The sequence below is a fragment of the Carassius carassius genome, chromosome 26, assembly GCF_963082965.1.
Source record: "Carassius carassius chromosome 26, fCarCar2.1, whole genome shotgun sequence".
NCBI lineage: Eukaryota > Metazoa > Chordata > Actinopteri > Cypriniformes > Cyprinidae > Carassius > Carassius carassius.
The window spans coordinates 2449310-2467919 of NC_081780.1; the positions used below are offsets into that span (position 1 = coordinate 2449310).

General features: G+C 34.8%; 1 protein-coding gene across 2 annotated transcripts; it reads left to right on the forward strand.

Moving 5' to 3' along the window:
* The first annotated feature begins 1303 nt into the window (after positions 1-1303).
* Positions 1304-18015, forward strand: LOC132105491 (FYVE, RhoGEF and PH domain-containing protein 4-like). Of its 2 annotated transcripts, none has more exons than XM_059510640.1 (17): positions 1304-1535; positions 5258-5371; positions 6460-6595; positions 7441-7720; positions 8877-8969; positions 9939-10084; positions 10164-10320; positions 13228-13366; positions 13584-13642; positions 13859-14005; positions 14227-14399; positions 14487-14517; positions 15280-15363; positions 15472-15597; positions 15711-15860; positions 16207-16350; positions 17285-18015. In XM_059510640.1, the coding sequence occupies exons 1-17, from the start codon at positions 1436-1438 to the stop codon at positions 17543-17545; spliced, it is 2340 nt and encodes a 779-aa protein (XP_059366623.1). In that variant the 5' UTR covers positions 1304-1435; the 3' UTR covers positions 17546-18015. The 2 variants fall into 2 exon arrangements, with proteins under 2 accessions (XP_059366623.1, XP_059366624.1); XM_059510641.1 differs by lacking the exon at positions 1304-1535 and adding an exon at positions 2569-2708.
* The last annotated feature ends 595 nt before the right edge of the window (positions 18016-18610 follow it).

An 18610-nucleotide genomic window follows, 5' to 3' on the forward strand; every position in this document is an offset into this window, starting at 1 on the left:
TTACAGTGCAGCATTACCAATCCCAGCTTGTAGGCCTGCTCATATTTATAAATATATATATAACTTTTACAAAGTGTAAAGTGCAGCAACAATAGCTTCAGTTTTTAGAGCTGCTCAGATTTCGTTATTGGGTTGGCCCGATCAGAATTAAGAGCAAAGGTCTGTTTAAATGCCGACGGGAGCTGCGTTTGAATTACGGTTGTTTTTTACATAGTTGTAGTGATGTTCACAATCGCGTGATGCCTTTTGAAAACCTTGGAATCAGCTGTAGGGCGCATAGACAGTAAAAGAAATGGACACAGCGACCCCATTGGAACTCAATTGAGACAAGTGAAGCCCATTTTTAGCGATTTTTAGCACTTCCGTTTCTGACTCTGGGCTGATGGAGCCCTTTATACATTGTCGTGTATCTTTAGAAATAAATAATGGACAAATGGAGTCTTTAAACGCCTCAGATGTAAAGTTATTCGCTGTCAAAGTGACGCCAAAATGAATGCAAAGTCAATGGGATGCTAACGCAAGTGAAGTTCTGCTACAAGATGGCAGCTCGCGGCCGACTTCAACTTCCGGTCGACTTCCTTGCCGCCTGGTAGGGCGGGATTTGCGCTGAACGCGGAGACTTCCACCACTTAATATGTTCGTGTGGAAACACGAAAATTTACCTATGTTCCGCGCACAAGATATTGCAGTCGGTCATTCGGTGGTTACACGTGTCCCATACCGAAAGCCCTGTACCGAAACGGTCCGGTACGAATACACGTACCGTAACACCCCTAATATATATATATATATATATATAAATAAACACTTGTCCCTTTTAGACTTCCACTCTATTAATTTACAGCTTGTTTTCTTAAAAAAAAAAACAAAAAAAAAAAAAACTAAGTAGCTTTCTAATATTTTTGTATTCTGTCTATTATCTTTTCATTTATTATACAATCAACAAAAGCAAAAAAAAAGACCTCTAACACTAGCTTGCTCTATTCTTTTTCTATTCTCTCTGTTTTCTTTTTATTTATTGTATTATTTAAAAGCCCTTGCTACGTGTACTGTTAAGCTAACTGAGACTTGTTTGTAGCACTTGGATAAAGCATTGCTCTTTTGTTGAATTTGATTGCTTCCATTTCCCTCATTTGTAAGTCGCTTTGGATAAAAGCGTCTGCTAAATGACTAAATGTAAATGTGACGTTCGTGTCCAGGTAAGATACTTTCTATGAAATAATTTGAGTTAATTATGGTAAGTATAGTTTAATTAATTTAAATTGTGATGTACTTTAGTGCGCATACTCACAGTATTGAGCCTCTACCTTCATTCATACTAAAGATTCGACGGGTGAAGGTTGGTTGAAGTGCGCAGCAAACACAACACAGCACGATAACTTTACACCTTTACTGAGGATTTAAAGTAATTATTTAAAGTTTCTGCGAATCTGAGATGTTTGAGAAGGTGAAGAAGGGCGCGTATGATCTGGAGGAGTTCAGGAGAAGATCTGCACCGAATAGAGAGAAGAAAGTCAGACGGGGATCGGTTCCCGGTGAGACATCTTTACCGTTTTACACAGCATCACATGCTTCAGCTTGTTGTGGGATTGCCATTTCCTTCAGTAGGGAAACATCACGAGTGTTTGTACAGTCCACGAAGACGACTCAGAAATCTTCGTGAAATGTCAGTTTCCTGTTTTTGTTTTTTCTTTAATTTCGCATCAGCGAATCTGTTTATCTGCCATTTTTATAAACGCATTTATTTTTTATTTAATTATTTATTTTTATATCTATTGTGTTATACTAAATGAGGAAAATATGTTATATTATTTTGTAGATTTATCTGTATTTGTAAACATATTTACATTTTATGTATGCAATGTAGGAATATTATAGTTAACAAAAATAAATAAAAATACAATTATAAACATAACACTTTTTTTATTACCTGAAGTAGGCCTATTCATTAAATATAGCCTATAATAATATAAATAAACGTATTTTATTTCAGTTAGTTGACAAGGAAACGTTTATTATTTTTTATTTAGTTTAACTTGTAAAATATTTAAAACTGAAGGGAAAAATACACAATGTATATACATATATTAAAAAAATTATAATAAAAATGCCTAATTTGTAAGTCGCTTTGGCTAAATGTAGGCCTATATTACTAGTTTAATTGGTTTTAACTTTTAATTTAATATCAGTATAACTTTCTGCCAGCAGAGGACAGTATAAACACTAATACATACACACTGTATATTCGACTTAACCTCAATCAAAACAACAGCTCATGTAGTCCAGAGAATTGTTTTTTTATTTGACACATTATCTAAGAAAACAACACGTGGTTTCAAAAGATAATTAAAAGGGTAGTTCATATACAGAAGAATCTCAAATGACACATCAATATGAGGAACTAACTCATTCGCACGAATCTTCACTAATGATATTTGATCTAATGAGGAGCAAAAACAGGTGTGTGGGGAACTACAATGTTTATTTTCCAGATGAAACAATTTAGTGAACTTAACCAAACTAACTGATGAGGCCTGACAGAGTCTCAATGTCAGCAGTTTCTTGCACAATAAATGTCACACACATGCGCTCGTGCAGAAAAAAGGGAAACGCAGTGAACAGATAGAGAAGGGCATGCAGTGATCGGAGGAGTCATGTTCACTGTCAACATACATGATTTAGGAGAGCAGTGTGTGACCGGAGAACAGGTCAGTGTGTGTGCTGTTGTTTATTTGTTTTTCATATGTTCATATGTCATGTTTACGTTTTGCAGTTTATTAATTTAATCTGTGAAGCACACACAGACACACACATGCACATATAATATATATTTATATTTATTATATATATATTTATTCTTTGCAGATGAAATTCATAAACCGAAATGTATATAATAATTTTTATTAAGTTTATTTATTCATTTATTTATTTATTTATTTATACACGTGTGTGTTTATTATTTTCTATTTAATTAATTAATTTAAAATACAATTAACATTTTAATTTGTATTTTTACATAGGGTTATATTTTATATTTATAGAATTTTTTTATATCTCTTATTTATTTAATATTATATTTATTTATATTATTATTTTATATAATTAGTATTAAATATTTTTATTTATATGTATATAGGGTTAGGGTTATGTTTTTTTTTTTTTTTTTAGAGATTTTATATATATACATTTTTGTTTGTTTGTTTACTTAATCTTTTAAAATATGACATTTGGTGTGTCATTTTAAAAATGAATTTCCTGGTTTTGCTCATCTCCAAAATATATGATTGCTGAAAAAGTGAAATCTCTGTCAAGTGATTTTTGTGCAAACTGAAAGGGTTTTTGAAGTTTCTCATGACACTGAGAGCTTGTGGATGCAGCACTTCTCCTTCTGAGGGTCTGTTGTTGAAAGCATGAGTGAGGGAGTCTTTGTCATGGACTCGGAGCGTGTGGAACTGAGAAAGCAGACTGAGGAAGCACAGGCCTCCACTAACTCACATTTCTTGAAAGATTGTCAACCGCAGTTCAACATGCTGCCTTTATTTCAGCATAATTCATCTTTTATTTATTAAGAGAAAAAAAGGAATACAACGGCAATGATAATACATCAAATAAACATTTTTAAAGTTATAGGAGAAAATATGAGTTGTCATCAAAGTTTAGGCTATTCAAGTTTTTTAACTTTTCTATGATCATTTTCTCTAACACACACACACACAATACAGCTCATTTAATGCACACTGCTCTTATAGTGGGGCATGTTGTCACACAGTATCTGGATTCATTGCAGTTATTGACTAAACTCTTATAATAATCAACTTAAACTATAGAAATATATATATATATACACACAAATGGAAATATAAAAATGAAAGGTGATTTAAAAATATGATCTTGGATTCTGCTGTTTATTGTGGTGTCGTAAAAAATATTTATAGTAAAAAAAAAAAAATAACAGGAATATACTGAAATAAAAATGAAATACAAATATTTTTGTACTCTTTGTAACAATAAATCAAAGATTTGTCAAACAAATATTTAAAAAGGAATTAAAATATACAAAATTACAAAGCAAAGAAGATAATTAAACTACAACTTAAACTAAAATTAAAGAGAAAGCTGAAAACATAAAAATAAAAGCAACTGTGTAATGCAAAATATGATCTTATAGCAGGTCACACGGAAAAAAATGAAGCTGAATAGGAATATTAAAAAAGAATAACCAACAATGACAAAAATCACATAACAAAATTCAATTGGAAGTCATATTTCATAAACTAGGTGTATTTCTTTGTTTTATTTTTATGTTATATGTAATCAGTAAAAAAAAAAAAAAAAAATAATCATTTTTTGTGACCCATCTATGATTTAGTTAACAAATATCGTAACAAACAAAATGATTGTGACAACCTGCCCCTACCCAAAATACACACAAATCCTCATTTGTGACCCTGGAGCTGGTCTTAAGTGTCAATATTTCAAAATTGAGATTTATACATCATCTGAATAAATAAGCTTTCCATTGATGTATGGTTTATTAGGACCTGACAATATTTGGCCGAGATACAACTATTTGAAAATCTGGAATCTGAGGGAGCAAAAAAATAAAAATACTGAGAAAATCACCTTTAAAGTTGTCCCAGTGAAGTCCTTAGCGATGCATATGATTAATCAAAAAATAAGTTTTATTATTATTTATGGTAGGAAATTTACAAAATCTCTTCATGGAACATGACCTTTACTTGATATCCTAATGATTTCTGGCGTAAAATGAAAAATCTGTAATTTTGACCCTTACAGTGTATTTTTGGCTATTGCTTTAAATATCCTCGTGCTACTTCTGACTGCTTTTGTGCTCCAGGGTCACATTTAAAGAGTTTAAAGTAAGAGCTGTACCACCATACCACCACAAAAACACTGCAGCAGTGTGGTTTATAAATCTATAATCACACAATGCTGTTCAAGAGGATGTGTTCGAGCGCACAATAGAGGAAGCAGCGATTTTCACTCAATACATCCTTCAGATGCTGCTTTCACTTCAGATTCTCATTCAAATGAGTAAATGCTGATTTGTACAGTTTAAAAAGAAGATAGAAGTAAAAAAAAACACAATCCACACGTTTTCCACACATCAAATAAAACCTAACAGTCTGTGCTGGCTTAAAATGTGCCCAGAAACATCCCACATCACTTGGTCGGTTTAATTGGTTTGCCTGGCTTTGCAGAAGTGAAGTGTGTGTATGTGTGTGTGTGTGGACAGGAGATGTTGGATGCGGTGGCCAGTGTGACGTTACAGTCGAGAGTTTGCTGAATAACAGGAGCTCAGTGTTGAGAAGGTCAGCGGTCTACAGCGTCTCAATGCCTCCTCCACCAGGTACATCAGCATTAGCATCCCGTTGACTCTTTACACTGCACAAGACTAGTTTTAACAGCCTTCTGAAATATGACTGTAAAGCAGCTGTAGGAGCACAGGAAGTGATGTTTGAGATCATGTAGGTTGTTTAACATGAGCCTGACACTGTGGGCTTTACCTACAAACCTCCTGTTAAAAAAAAATAGAAAATACTAGTATTCATGCATGTAGTTATAAGTGAAATGGCAAATACTTACAGCAGAGCGTCATGCTTTACATTTAGAACTGTTTTCCCACATTGATTCTTGTGTAAATAAAATTGATATGGTTTAATTAGCTTGAGAGACAAAAAGGACCTAGAAATGAAAACTAAAAATGTTTTTAGACTTAGAAAATAATTTAAAAAATGGTCTAAAGGTTGATTAAATCTATATTATTTTTATTAATTTATTATTATGTATTAGAGGTTTTATGTAGGTTTCTTATCATATAGCCTTAGATTTTAAATTTGAGAAAGAAATTATTTTTTATTATTAAACAGTTGAATTATTCAAAAGCTTGATTATAAAATTGTTTATTCAAATTATTTAAATTATAATTAAATATTTTATTATGATATACAATTTATATTAAATATTTCAAATTATTCAAATGAATTGTTTCTTAACTTTGCCACGCGTGTGTGAATGGTAAACAATCAGATACACAATATCCTTTTGTAAGACAATAAAATAGGTGAAAATTTATTAATATTTTATATTATAATATTTTATTTTTAAATAATATAAATGACATTGTTGTAAACTTAATTTATTAAAATGATTGATTATTTATTTTACAATTATTGAACTTATTCATTTAAAATATTACATGTGGGTTTGATTACACTGACCCATATTTGAGTTTGGTTATTGCAGAAAGTGTAATTAAAAATCAAAAATACATTATGAAAATGATTGACTCGTTAATTTCAAAATGAGAAATATCACAAATGGGTTTGATTACACTGACCTCTGCTGTTTATTTTGGAAAAAAAATACTTCCTAGTCACAGATGATCACAATATATCTGTTCTGAAGCGTCTTTCATGTCTTTATTTTCCGCTATAGTTCTTCCCAAACCCAAATTCCAGTGTCCAGTGAAGATTTCAGCTGGAGACCTCATGGATGAGGAGGAGACGGTGACAAACATAACCCGGGGACGAACGTCAGTGATCTCGAAATACCACAGAAACATTGACAGGAGGTGCGGAGGGTTTGATTTGTATGTGCATCAGAAACGTCTATTTATTAGCATTAAGAAAACACCAAACTTTAAAAATTTATTTTAAAAAATGTAATACATTTTTTTTTTTATTACATTGAAATTCATGCATATTTTGACAGATATTTTCACTCAAAAAAAAAAAAAAAAGTCCAAGCAAGCAACTTTACAATTTTTGAACTACTTGTAATGTAATGATCCTAAACCAACTTCATGAGGTGCATCCTGGGTCGCTTTAAAAAATTTTTTTTTTAGATTTTGTAATTTAGTAAAAAAAACATATATAACATTTTAATTTGTAAATATAATATATGAAAACGTATTTTTTTATTAATAATATGCACTTCTAAAAACGTATTTTTCTTGATTTTCTCAACATTTAGATTTTTTTGCACCCTCAAATTCTAGATTTTCAGATAGCGGTGTCTCAGTCTAATATTGTCCGATCCTAATAAACCATACATCAGTGGAAAGCTTATTTATTCAATCTCAATTTAAAAAAAATTGACCCTTATGACTGGTTCTGTGGTCCAAAAACCCAGAAATAATGTTGTCCAAAAATGGCACATAAAATGAACAAAAAAACAGATGAAGTAATGAAATGTAGCATTTTCTTTGTGAAAATAGTTTCTGTCACTCCTACACCAAATGTTTTGGTGTTTAAGATGATGAGAATGATTGCTGAGTAGTATCTTACGTTCACACTTCAGAAATAGGACAGTGAAGGGGAATTCACCCCCTCTTTTCTTTTCGCCTCAGAGACTTTCACTTCCTGTTGAAGTGCCGTTCTAGACATGCTGTTTGTCACCTAATACTCTCTCTTCCAGCGTCACCAAAGCTTCATCAGACGGTTCTCCACCGGAGCGCCTCGTCTGCACTCAGTCGCCCTCCGGCTGGCACGTCTGGTCCGGCTGGTGGTCAGAAGAGGTCAAAGGTCACACTGAGTTTGGAGAGCAAGAGACGGACGCTGAACATCTCCCGGCTCGCTCAGAAAGCAGCAGCAGCAGCAGGAGGAGTGAAAGAGCTCTACAGGACCACGAGGACGAGACTCAGGACAACGTCCTCAATGAAGAGACGCAGAACATGGAGAAAGATGAAGACAAACAAGTGAGACGTCACCACTATCACTCTAACTAGAGCTTATACTTCATATTAGGGATTTGAATAAAGCCCGAAGCCTAATTCATAAACATTGGCATTACTTCTGGTGCAATGGTAAGTGATTAGATCTGCAGTTTTCAACTGTATATAACAATATGAGTGAAAATATATAATCTGGATCATATGAATAGCATTCGTCTTAATTATTGCAAAATGTGTCATTTAATAAAAAAAGTTAATATATGAATTACTTTTAAAAATGATTATAGTTATTGTATTAAAATGTACATTATTTTTTTTAACGTTATTGAAAAAAGGCACACATTATTTTAATATTTAAATATTTACCTGTGAGATGTAAATCCATCAATTATTTTATTAAAGCGTGTTATCTGTGAGATATGTATTATTATTGTTTTTAAATAATATAAATTGTATTTGTCTCCATTATTGTATTTAGTTATACTTTGATGAAAAAATTACAATCAGGCAATAAAAATGGTGAAAATGTATTATTTTTATTATTTAAATAACACGATTCGCTTTGTATTGTTTATTGTAACAATATTTTACTTCAAAACGTACGCATTATTTAATTGATTACTTTTAAGATGATTTAAATGATTACGTAAAAACAATTATTATAATCATTAAAAATTATTCAAAATAATTCTTCGTAAAGGCTTTAGAGAAAACAGTCTGCTAAATGAATGAATGGAAATGTAATGTGAACTCTGCAGTCCCTTGAAAAAGGGATGCAAGCCGTATCTAGAGACCAAAATATCACAGAGATTTGGGATGTGGACTCTTTTGACTAAAAACAGTATCTTGGGAAGCACAAAACAGCATCCTGACAGTCAGTTACATCTCCCTAACATCATGCCGTCAACTCATTTTCTTTGAGAAATGTGAAAATCTTGTTAAATACTAGCAAGAATGTTCAGTACATTGCATGTCATAACGTCTTGACTTTGTGTGACTGGTATCAGATGATTTTATCGACCACATGGCCCTGTTTTTTTCCACTCAGTGTACAGTAGTTTTACACTGAATGTTAGTGGCTTTCCAGCAGCATTCATGACCTAAGTTACATTACCGCAGAGACGTGTCATGCTTTCAGATTTAATAACTGAGAGGAAATAACAGGCTGTTTTGTCAGCAGGAGCAGATCACAGAGCTCAAGCTGTATAAGATAGCCAGTGAGCTGCTGCAGACGGAGAGAGCGTACGTGACCCGGCTGCATTTACTGGACCAGGTCAGTGCACTCAGTTTTACATCCTTCAAAACAAAGCTTCTTTATTTGGCTTCGATGCTTCCTTTAAGAATCTTTAACAGCCGTGGCACCTATGAAAAATTATTGGATTATAAAAGGATTGCATGATTTAAATTATTAATAAATTAAATCGGTTAAATAATTAATTAAATAAATGGCCATTTATGGTTCCATGAAGAACTTGAAACTTTTAAACATTCCATGGAATTTTATTTTCATATTTTAATATGATTAAATGGATCACAGGATTAATTTTACAATTATTCAAAAAATTATAATTATTATTATTAGCTAATTTATTTATTAGCTATTTTTGTTTATAATTAATAAATGTTTAATTGTTTAATCTATTCATTTTTTATTAATTTTAAAATCATGATCATGTTTTTTTTTTTTAAATTACATTAATTAAATGATACATTTTAAATTATTAAATTACTTGCATGATTAATTTTAAAATTATCATGTATGGCTCCATTAACAATATTTAACATCACTGAAACCTTTTTTTATTTTTTATTAAATGATAACAAATCATTCCATTAATTAAATTATTAGTTTTGAAATTAAGTTATTTAAATGGTTAATTTGATCATAAATGGCTCCATGATGAACATAAAATTATTAAATTGCTAAATTGTTAATTTTAAAAATATTAAATTAATTTAAATATTAAATGTAAACTTTTTTTCTATAGATTATATTTTTTTTTGAAGGAAATTAAAAATGGAACCCATGTATTGCATACAAGTTCTTTATAATGGAAAAATATTTTTGAGATTAATAATCTTCTTCACACTAATAAAAATGGTTCTTTTAAGAAATTATCGCTGAAAGGTTCTTTGGAGAACCAAAGATGGTTCTTCTATCTATAGCATTGCAACAAGAGGCCATTTAGAAAACCTTTATTTTTAAGAGTGTGCATGTGAAGTGAGGTCTGTGTTTCTGCAGGTGTTCTGCGCTAAACTCACCGAGGAGGCTGGGAAGGGGACGTTTCCTGTGGAGGTGGTGAAGGGCATCTTCTCCAATGTGGGATCCATCTACACCTTCCACAGCCAGTTCCTCCTGCCGGATCTGGAGACACGCATGAACCAGTGGTGAGCGCCGATTCATCCTCACGCTTCTCCTCATCCTCAGCTCTCACACTCACCCGCTCACGTCTGCGTCCTCCCACAGGGACTCCACGCCCCGCATCGGGGACATCTTAGCACAGCTCGCACCCTTTCTCCGGATGTACGCCGAGTACGTGAAGAACTTCGACAACGCCATGGACCTGCTCAAACAGTGGACGGAGCGATCGGCGCAGTTTAACTCCATCATTCAGGACATACAGGTGTGTGTGTGTGTCTGTGTGTTTGCATGCTTTTACCTGAAAATAACTCAATAAATAAACTTTTAACAGCAAAGTACTCATCACTTCATGAACTCTTATTCTACCACCTTTAAAAGCATTTTGGTCTGATTTTCCAGTTATATGGCTACGTAATATATCAAATAATTGTATATGTAATATGCAATATATATCAAAATAATATTAGATAGTTTGGTGATTTCTCTTTTCCAGTTTAATATCTAAAAATATATTCGAATATCAAAATAATTTTTTTAATAGCTGCAAATGCATAATATAAAATAATTTGGTCTGTCTGTCTAGTTAAATGGCTAATATATATATATATATATATATATATATATATATATATATATATATATATATATATATATATATATATATATAATTATATATTATATATATTATTATATATATATATTAATATAATTATATTATAATATATAATTAATCTTAATCTAAAATAATTAACATAAAATAAATTTGTATGATTTTCAATTAAATAGCTATAAATGTATATTTAAAAAAAATTTAAAAGGAGTCATGACCCACAATTTTCACTTTTCCACGAGAATCAATGTATGTTATGATTGCCTAACGATTATACACTGGCCGGGAAGCCGATATTTAAAAGTGAAGCGTTTGTTTACCTCAGGGTTTGTAAAATAGCCCACGTGCACGCACACTCAAATAGAGATTTTGATTTCTTCCCCGTCTTGACGTCAAGACGGGGCAGGATATACCATATATGGACACCGCAGCAGGAAGCTCGCCCTTCCCCTCTCCCCCTCATATTCAGTCGAGAAAGACGCTGGAGTAGTGCACACGTCAGTTGCTCTGTGGTTGACTGCCAGAATCAACATGTAAATGTGTTTTCTCTACCAAGAACGGACCTAGCTATCAGAGACCAGTGGATTAAATTCATTTTTAATGACGCGGTTCCTTCAACCCTTCCACTGGCTTATCGTTACGTGTTTGTGCTAAACATTGTACCCCGAAATCCTTCACAAATTTGGGGCAATATCAGGCGAAGTTGGCATCGAAGCTCGGGAAAAGCGCCATTCCAACAAAATAGCCTGCAATTGAAACGGTAAGACTGTGTTTTTATTGCTCTACTGTGTGTAACAAACAGCATAACTGCTAATGCGCTATTGTATGCTATTGCGTCTGTCACTAGACAAATAAACGAAAGACTGGAGGTTAAGTAATTATTTATGTTCCCTGTAAACGGACTGCAAAAACGGACTTTTGACTGCATTATAATGATTTCTTAATTCAGAATATGATCAAGATTGCGTAGGTTGATGTGTTCGGGGAATTTGCCCGTTAATAGTAACATTTAAAGCCCCTTAAATGAACGAAATGACTCGAAAAAAGATTTGTTCATTTTGATGATCGAGTTTGAACAAGAGAGTCTGGCGTTGCCAGATTGGGTGTTTTTTCCGCTACATATTAAGGCCGGTTTACGGTGGGTTTTCGCCTGGAAGGCTTTATAGAAATCTGGCATCCTACTGAACGAGGTTAAACTGAGAGAGCGTGGCGTTCACAGACACCAGAATGAACGACTTCACAGTAACGTTCATCAGGCAGTAATGCGGTACGTTCAGTTCATGTTCGCCCAAAATATGAACGAGTTCATGAACTATCGTTCAATGAACGCGTCCAGGCACAACACTGGCGGGAGTATTAGCTTCGAGGTATGGGGAATGGCTGCTAACGTACTTTGCAAAAAACAAATGACTGAGATCATCATGAATTCGGTTATTGTTTATTTATTGCCTAACGCTTACATGAGGCCCCGTCTAGTTTGTGTGTGTGTGTGCTCACGTCTTATATTTGTGTGTGTGCTGTGCTCACGTCTCATATGAGTAACTTTATGTGCGTAGATAGTTCATATACATGTATGTGTGACTAGTACAAAAGTGAAGTGAGTGAATGAAAGTGAAGTGAAGTGAATATATACTTAGTATATATGCAAGCGTGTTTCATATGTGTGCGTGAATGAAGTTTGATTTAAGCCCTAAACGGCGCCTCATACTTACACACTGGCCGGGAAGCCGGTCGCGTTCATTCACAACTTGCGCCATGATGTCAGTTTGTAATGATATGCTAAAGCGTTACCTGCGGTGTCAACCCCCCTCCTTCCTGCAACCAATCAACGTGCCCCTCATTTGCATTATTATAATGACCGTCCACGACAGCCAAAATATCGCATCAGATCTCGCGAGACAATAATGCCTACAGAAATAAGGGTCTGAGGAGCTCTGTGTTTATTTATTTTTTTCCACTTTTCTTTTTTAGAAGGGCCTGAAAGACTATAATACAGCAGTAGGTATCCAAGGTAATACGAGGGTATGACTCCTTTAAATTTTTTTTTGGTTTTGTTGAATAGCAGTAAATATATAAAATAAAATAAAATAAAAAGTACTCATCACTACCCAAACTCTTGTTATATATTTTTTTTACCAAAATATTTTTTATCCGATTTTCCAATTAAATAACTCTAAATATAGAAACATTTTATAAAATGATTTGCCTGGATTTTCCAGTTAAATAGCTGAAAATATATAAAATATTTTTTTTATATAAAACTGGTCATCACTAAACATATATATACTTAAAATATATATATATACACACATATATACGATATAAAAGTATAGCTATAGATTTATAATATTTCAGTTTTTCACAATATATTATCATAATATTTCAAATGTCGTTTTTAAGCTTGATGAAACACATTTTCCCCCCAGTAATTTTCTGCATGAGAATCCATGAATGGCATGACTTTCTAACACTAGATTGAATGTTACAATGCCGAGAGACCACTGATTGTATAGTAGTTGGAGAAGATGCTAACGACGAGCTGTTGATTGTTTTGTGTAGAGTCAGGAGGCGTGTGGGAACCTGACTCTGCAGCATCACATGCTGGAGCCGGTGCAGAGGGTTCCTCGCTACGAGATGCTGCTCAAAGACTATCTGAAGAGACTCCCGGAGGACGACCCCGACTGCAGCCAGGCCAAGAGTGAGAGATACACACATGTGCTTTCGCTTTTCTCACAAGTCAAGCAACTAATATGCTTACAAGGACATTTTTCACAGTAAACTTATTTTGCACGGTTCTGTGAGCAACTGAACGTGAAGGTTTGAGATCAAATGAAAGTATTGTTTCGTTCCCAACTGCTTTCAGTTCCATAACTGGATGAGTCAGCTGAGATATCACTTCTCCTTCTCCTTTCCAGAGTCTCTGAACATCATCTCAATGGCTGCCACACACTCCAACACGGCCATCCGCAAGATGGTGAGAGACACTTTCACAAGCAAGATGGCCTGTTTTCAGAGTCAGCGCTGAATCCATTTGATCGTTTTTATCCTAATATATTATTTGCATAGTATTTCAGCTTGAAAATGCATTGCATTGAAATAACCAACCAACCAACCAACAATCGGTCCCTAGAAGTCATTAGTGTTTCGCTCTCTATAAATTCTTCACTGGTTTTATATGCATGTGTTTCAGGAGAACCTGAAGAAGCTCATGGAGATCTATGAGATGCTGGGAGGTGAGGAGGACATCGTTAACCCATCCAACGAGCTCATTAAAGAAGGACAAATCCTAAAGCTGGCCGCCAGAAACACCTCGTCCATGGAGAGATACCTTTTCCTGGTTAGATGCTTCTCGCGCCGTATTTTTGCCTTGTTTTCCATCTAAACATTCTTCAATCAAAATGCATTGACAAAAAAAAGCATAAAGTCAATTAATTTAGATTTTTCAGAAATAAGATATGTAATTTTGCTTTTCAAGTAAATGGATTTTAATGTAATGTTTGGGTGAAAAGCATGACATAAAATGATTGGGTTGAAACCACGCCGTCCTTCTCTTTTCAGTTTAACAACATGTTGCTGTACTGCGTGCCCAAGTTCAGTCTGGTGGGCCAGCGGTTCACTGTGCGCACGCGGGTCTGCGTTGAGGGCATGAAGGTGCTTGAGACCTCGAATGAAGACTATCCTCACACTTTCCAGGTGTCGGGTAAAGAGCGAACGCTGGAGCTGCAGGCCAGGTGAGGGCAGACCCATGCAGATATAGAGAACAGCAGAGAACATGTCTGTTTTAGCACATAATGACTCTAGCTTTCTGTGATTCACAGCTCCGAGCAAGACAAAATGGACTGGATCAAGGTATCAGTGTTGTTGAGTTGTTCAAAGCTGCTTTAAATCTGAATTATATCAATGTAAGAATCAGGAAAGACTGGTTTCCACCACAGAAAAAAAAATTAATAAAACATATATAGTGTATGTGTATATAAATATAAATAGTAATAGACTGTTAGGGCAATTAGGTTCTCCTTTTTTTCTTGCAGTTCTGATAAAAAATGTTAAGTTGTGAGATAAAAAATTTGCAATTAGTTTTATTTTATTATTATGTGGCAGAAATTTGTGACTTTATTTTTTCCCTCAGAATCTCATATTTCAGTTTATCATTTTTCTGTCTCATAATTACTATTTTTTTGTTGGCAGAAATAAACCCGTGACACTTAATTGCAATATATAAACTCTCAATTGTGAGAAAAAAGTTTTTTATATTCAATTTTTAGCTTGTCTGTTCAGACTTTTATTCTTAGAATGGCAAGGAAAATATAAACTAAATTATATAAAATGAATAAAGATAACAAAATAAAGATATAGCTAAACTAAATAAAAAATAATAACTATATAAACTAATTTAATTTTTTTTTAGTTGCTAGTTTATATTATTCAGAATTGCAATTAAAACGTCTTTCTCACAATTGCAGGTTTATATCCTGCAATCAAGAGTTGCAAGGAAAAAAATCTGAATTGTGAGATTAAAAAGTTGCAATTACTATCTGATTATCTTTTTTTATTCCCTGGCAGTAATAAGCTTCCATAGGAAAGTTTCAATGTAGACTGTTTGCTTTCTAGGCCTTCAAGGAGACCATTGAAATCTTTCAGCAGAAGAACGAAACATTCAAATCAGCCTCTAAAGAAGTAACGGATGAGGTTTCTGTAAGTAGAAAGAGCAGACCGGTCATGCATAAAGAAGACTGTGGTGGGGGTCGAGGGGGAAATCTTCATTAAAGACACTTCCCTTATCTGTGCTCATGTGATTTTCAGAAAGAGGAGCTGGGGAAGAGAGCCCCGCGCTGGATTCGGGACAATGAGGTGACCATGTGCATGAAGTGCAAGGAGCCCTTCAACCCTCTGACCCGCAGGAGACACCACTGCAGGGCATGTGGATACGTGAGTTTGCATGTATACGTTTATCTGGAAATCTGAACAAGCACTTCCTGTTGAACTCAAAACTCAAAGATGCTTCAGAGATGATGATTGTAATGTTTTGAAATGTGTCTTAGGTTGTGTGTTATAAATGTTCGGACTACAAGGCATCGCTGAGGTACGACGGCAACAAATTAAACAAAGTGTGTAAAGACTGTTACTTCATTCTGACCGGACGAGTGGATGCTGAGGAACCAGTCAGTGGGAAGAAAAGAGGAATTCTTGAGGTTTTGGGTTTTTTTTTCTGTCCGCATGAACCATTTTTGAAATAATCTTGATTTCAGAGGTGTAATGTGCACCCGAAAACCATATATGTAGAGATACCTTACAGATATACCTTACCTTATGTGTAATTGCGACACTCATTGTCAATGTAGTGGATTAAAGAGTTCAGTGCTTATTCATAAATGTAGTGAAGAAGAGAGTAAAACTAATATCTTTGATGCTTTCTTTGTAATACTACAGAGTATCCAAGAAGATACACAAGTACTGTAATTAATTACATACATTTAATCAAATACTTTACACCTGTGCTTGATTTTTTCACTTTCGTTTTCTCTTGACCTTTACCAGATTGAAGCAGCTCAGGTCTCAGGAAACAGTTTCCTTTGTGGCTTCCTGCAGTACAGTACAGACCGAACTAAACCGTTTCAGAGGGTCTGGTGTGTGATTCCGCAGCACGACGCACTTGTTCTTTACCTGTATGGCGCTCCACAGGTGAGAGATGAAGTGTAGTCAAGCTCACATTAATTACCCTTCAATAATGCGATATAGACAAAATGGAAATGACTAAAAAGTAATAAATACTTTAAAAAAAACACATTTTGTGTAGCTTCCTTTACATTAAGTTAGCTTGACAAAGCAATGCCCTAGCAAACCTCAGATCACCTTTGTAACCCCTTAGCTACACCCGTCACAAATTATAAGTACAGAATGTGCATTTGTTGAGACAAATGTCTGAGGATTTCAAAATAAGTCAAGAGGAGATTGGTTTTCCTTTGCTGTAAACAAAGCTTGGTTCTCATGAGACTAGTATATTCGTATCGGAGCTTATGCTAAGGCCACGGGTCCACCAAAGTGTTTTTTTCGCCAGCTGAAAACAACCAGCTTTGAGCATTTGAGTTTTTTTTTTTTTAACCTTGAGATGCTATGGCTGCTAGGAAATAAATCAACGCCGAATGCTTAGCACTCGGTGCAAAAAAGATGCTCAGTGCTCGGCACTCTCCTGCTGTTTTAAAAAGAACGCTGCGCTCCCATTGAGAATAACCGAATAATACACTAGCCATGGGGAAAAACACATTGGTGGTCCTAAATCATCCATCATCCACTGGAACACTACTCTCTTGTGAACATGCATACAACAGTTAGCAGTTGGATATTTTTCTTACACAAATGCAGAAGCCTTTATTAACCCATCACAGCCGTGTGGATTACTTTTTATGATGGATGGATGTACTTTTTTAAGCTTTAATATCTCAACCCCCATTCACTGCCATTACAAAGCTTGAAAGAGCCAGGGCATTTTTAATATAACACAAATATTATTTGTCTGAAAAAAGAAACCCATAAACACCTAGTATGTCTGGAGAGTATATCACGGGGTCATTTTCAGCCTTGAATTAGACCGGTTTCTCTGCGATTTTGTTCTTAGGATGTCAAAGCCCAGTGTACCATCCCGCTCCTGGGTTACCAGGTTGAGGATGTCCAACGGTCTGTGGATCATCCTGCCACCAGCTTCCGTCTGTGCCAGTCAAAATCTGTCCATTGCTTCACTGCCGACACAGAGGAAGTGAAACTGCGCTGGCTAAAAGTGATACGCAAGGCCGTGATCGGGGAGATTCCAGAATGCCAAACACCAGTCGATGATGACCTTGTCAATGGCTGCCATGAAGACGTGCCTGATGGTACCTGAAAAGACTAGGCAGTTTTCCATCTAACACGTGTAACTCAGCAGAATAGAATGTGTTGATTAGATTGTTAAACCTTGTGGAACAGATTGGATTTGTTTGGGAGTGTATAAATAGATTTTTCATTGCATACATATGCAGACAGTTGATTAATATCAGATATTTTAATGTATTATAATGTCAACCTCAATCAGACTGGTAAAAACAATCAGTGTGTGATTTATGTAAATCATTATATTGTCTTAGTTTACGAAAGTTTGTTCGCAGACCAATCTCAGCAAAGTCTGAATTATGCTTTGTGATTTATTAGCCTTTCTCTTTGTGACATCATGTTTTATGTATATTTTAAATTTGTAATGTTAATATGCTTTTTGTCTTTGCAACTGTCCGTGAGATTTATGCACTTTATTGCTTTTTGTAAAGTAGGACATTGACATTAAAATTAATTAATAAAGATTAAGCTCTATCGCCTTAATCCTTAGACCTCTCTGTTGCTACCCTCTGAATCTGTGGAGACCGGTTTCAACACCTGAGCAACAGCCTAGCAACCAAAAAGAATGCTGTAACAACAACATCCTAGCTACCATCTAAAATCCTATAAACAAATTTGAATAGCAAAGCAAACACCCTAGCAACCACTCAGAAAACCGTGTGCCTCTTTGGGATGGCACCACGAGGCATTATTCACTTGCAGAACTTCTGGAGAGAACATATGTCTGAACTTGCGAGTTTAGGTATATTGGTGATGTGCCAGTGGTTGTCTTGTAGACAAGCATCATCAGTACCTTGAATTTGATGTGAGCGGCTATTGGCAGTCACTGCAAACTGATGAAGAGAGGTGTGATGTGAGCTTCCTTCGGCTCGTTGAAGACCACTCTGGCTGCTGCATTCTGGATCAGTTGCAGATGCTTGATAGTACATGCAGGAAGGCCCGCCAAGAGAGCATTACAATAATCAAGTCTGGAGAGAACAAGAGCTTGGACAAGGAGTTGTGCAGTCTGCTCTGCTAGGAAGGGTTCAATCTTCCTAATGTTGTGTAAGGGAAAACCTGCAGGACTGAGCTGTTGTAG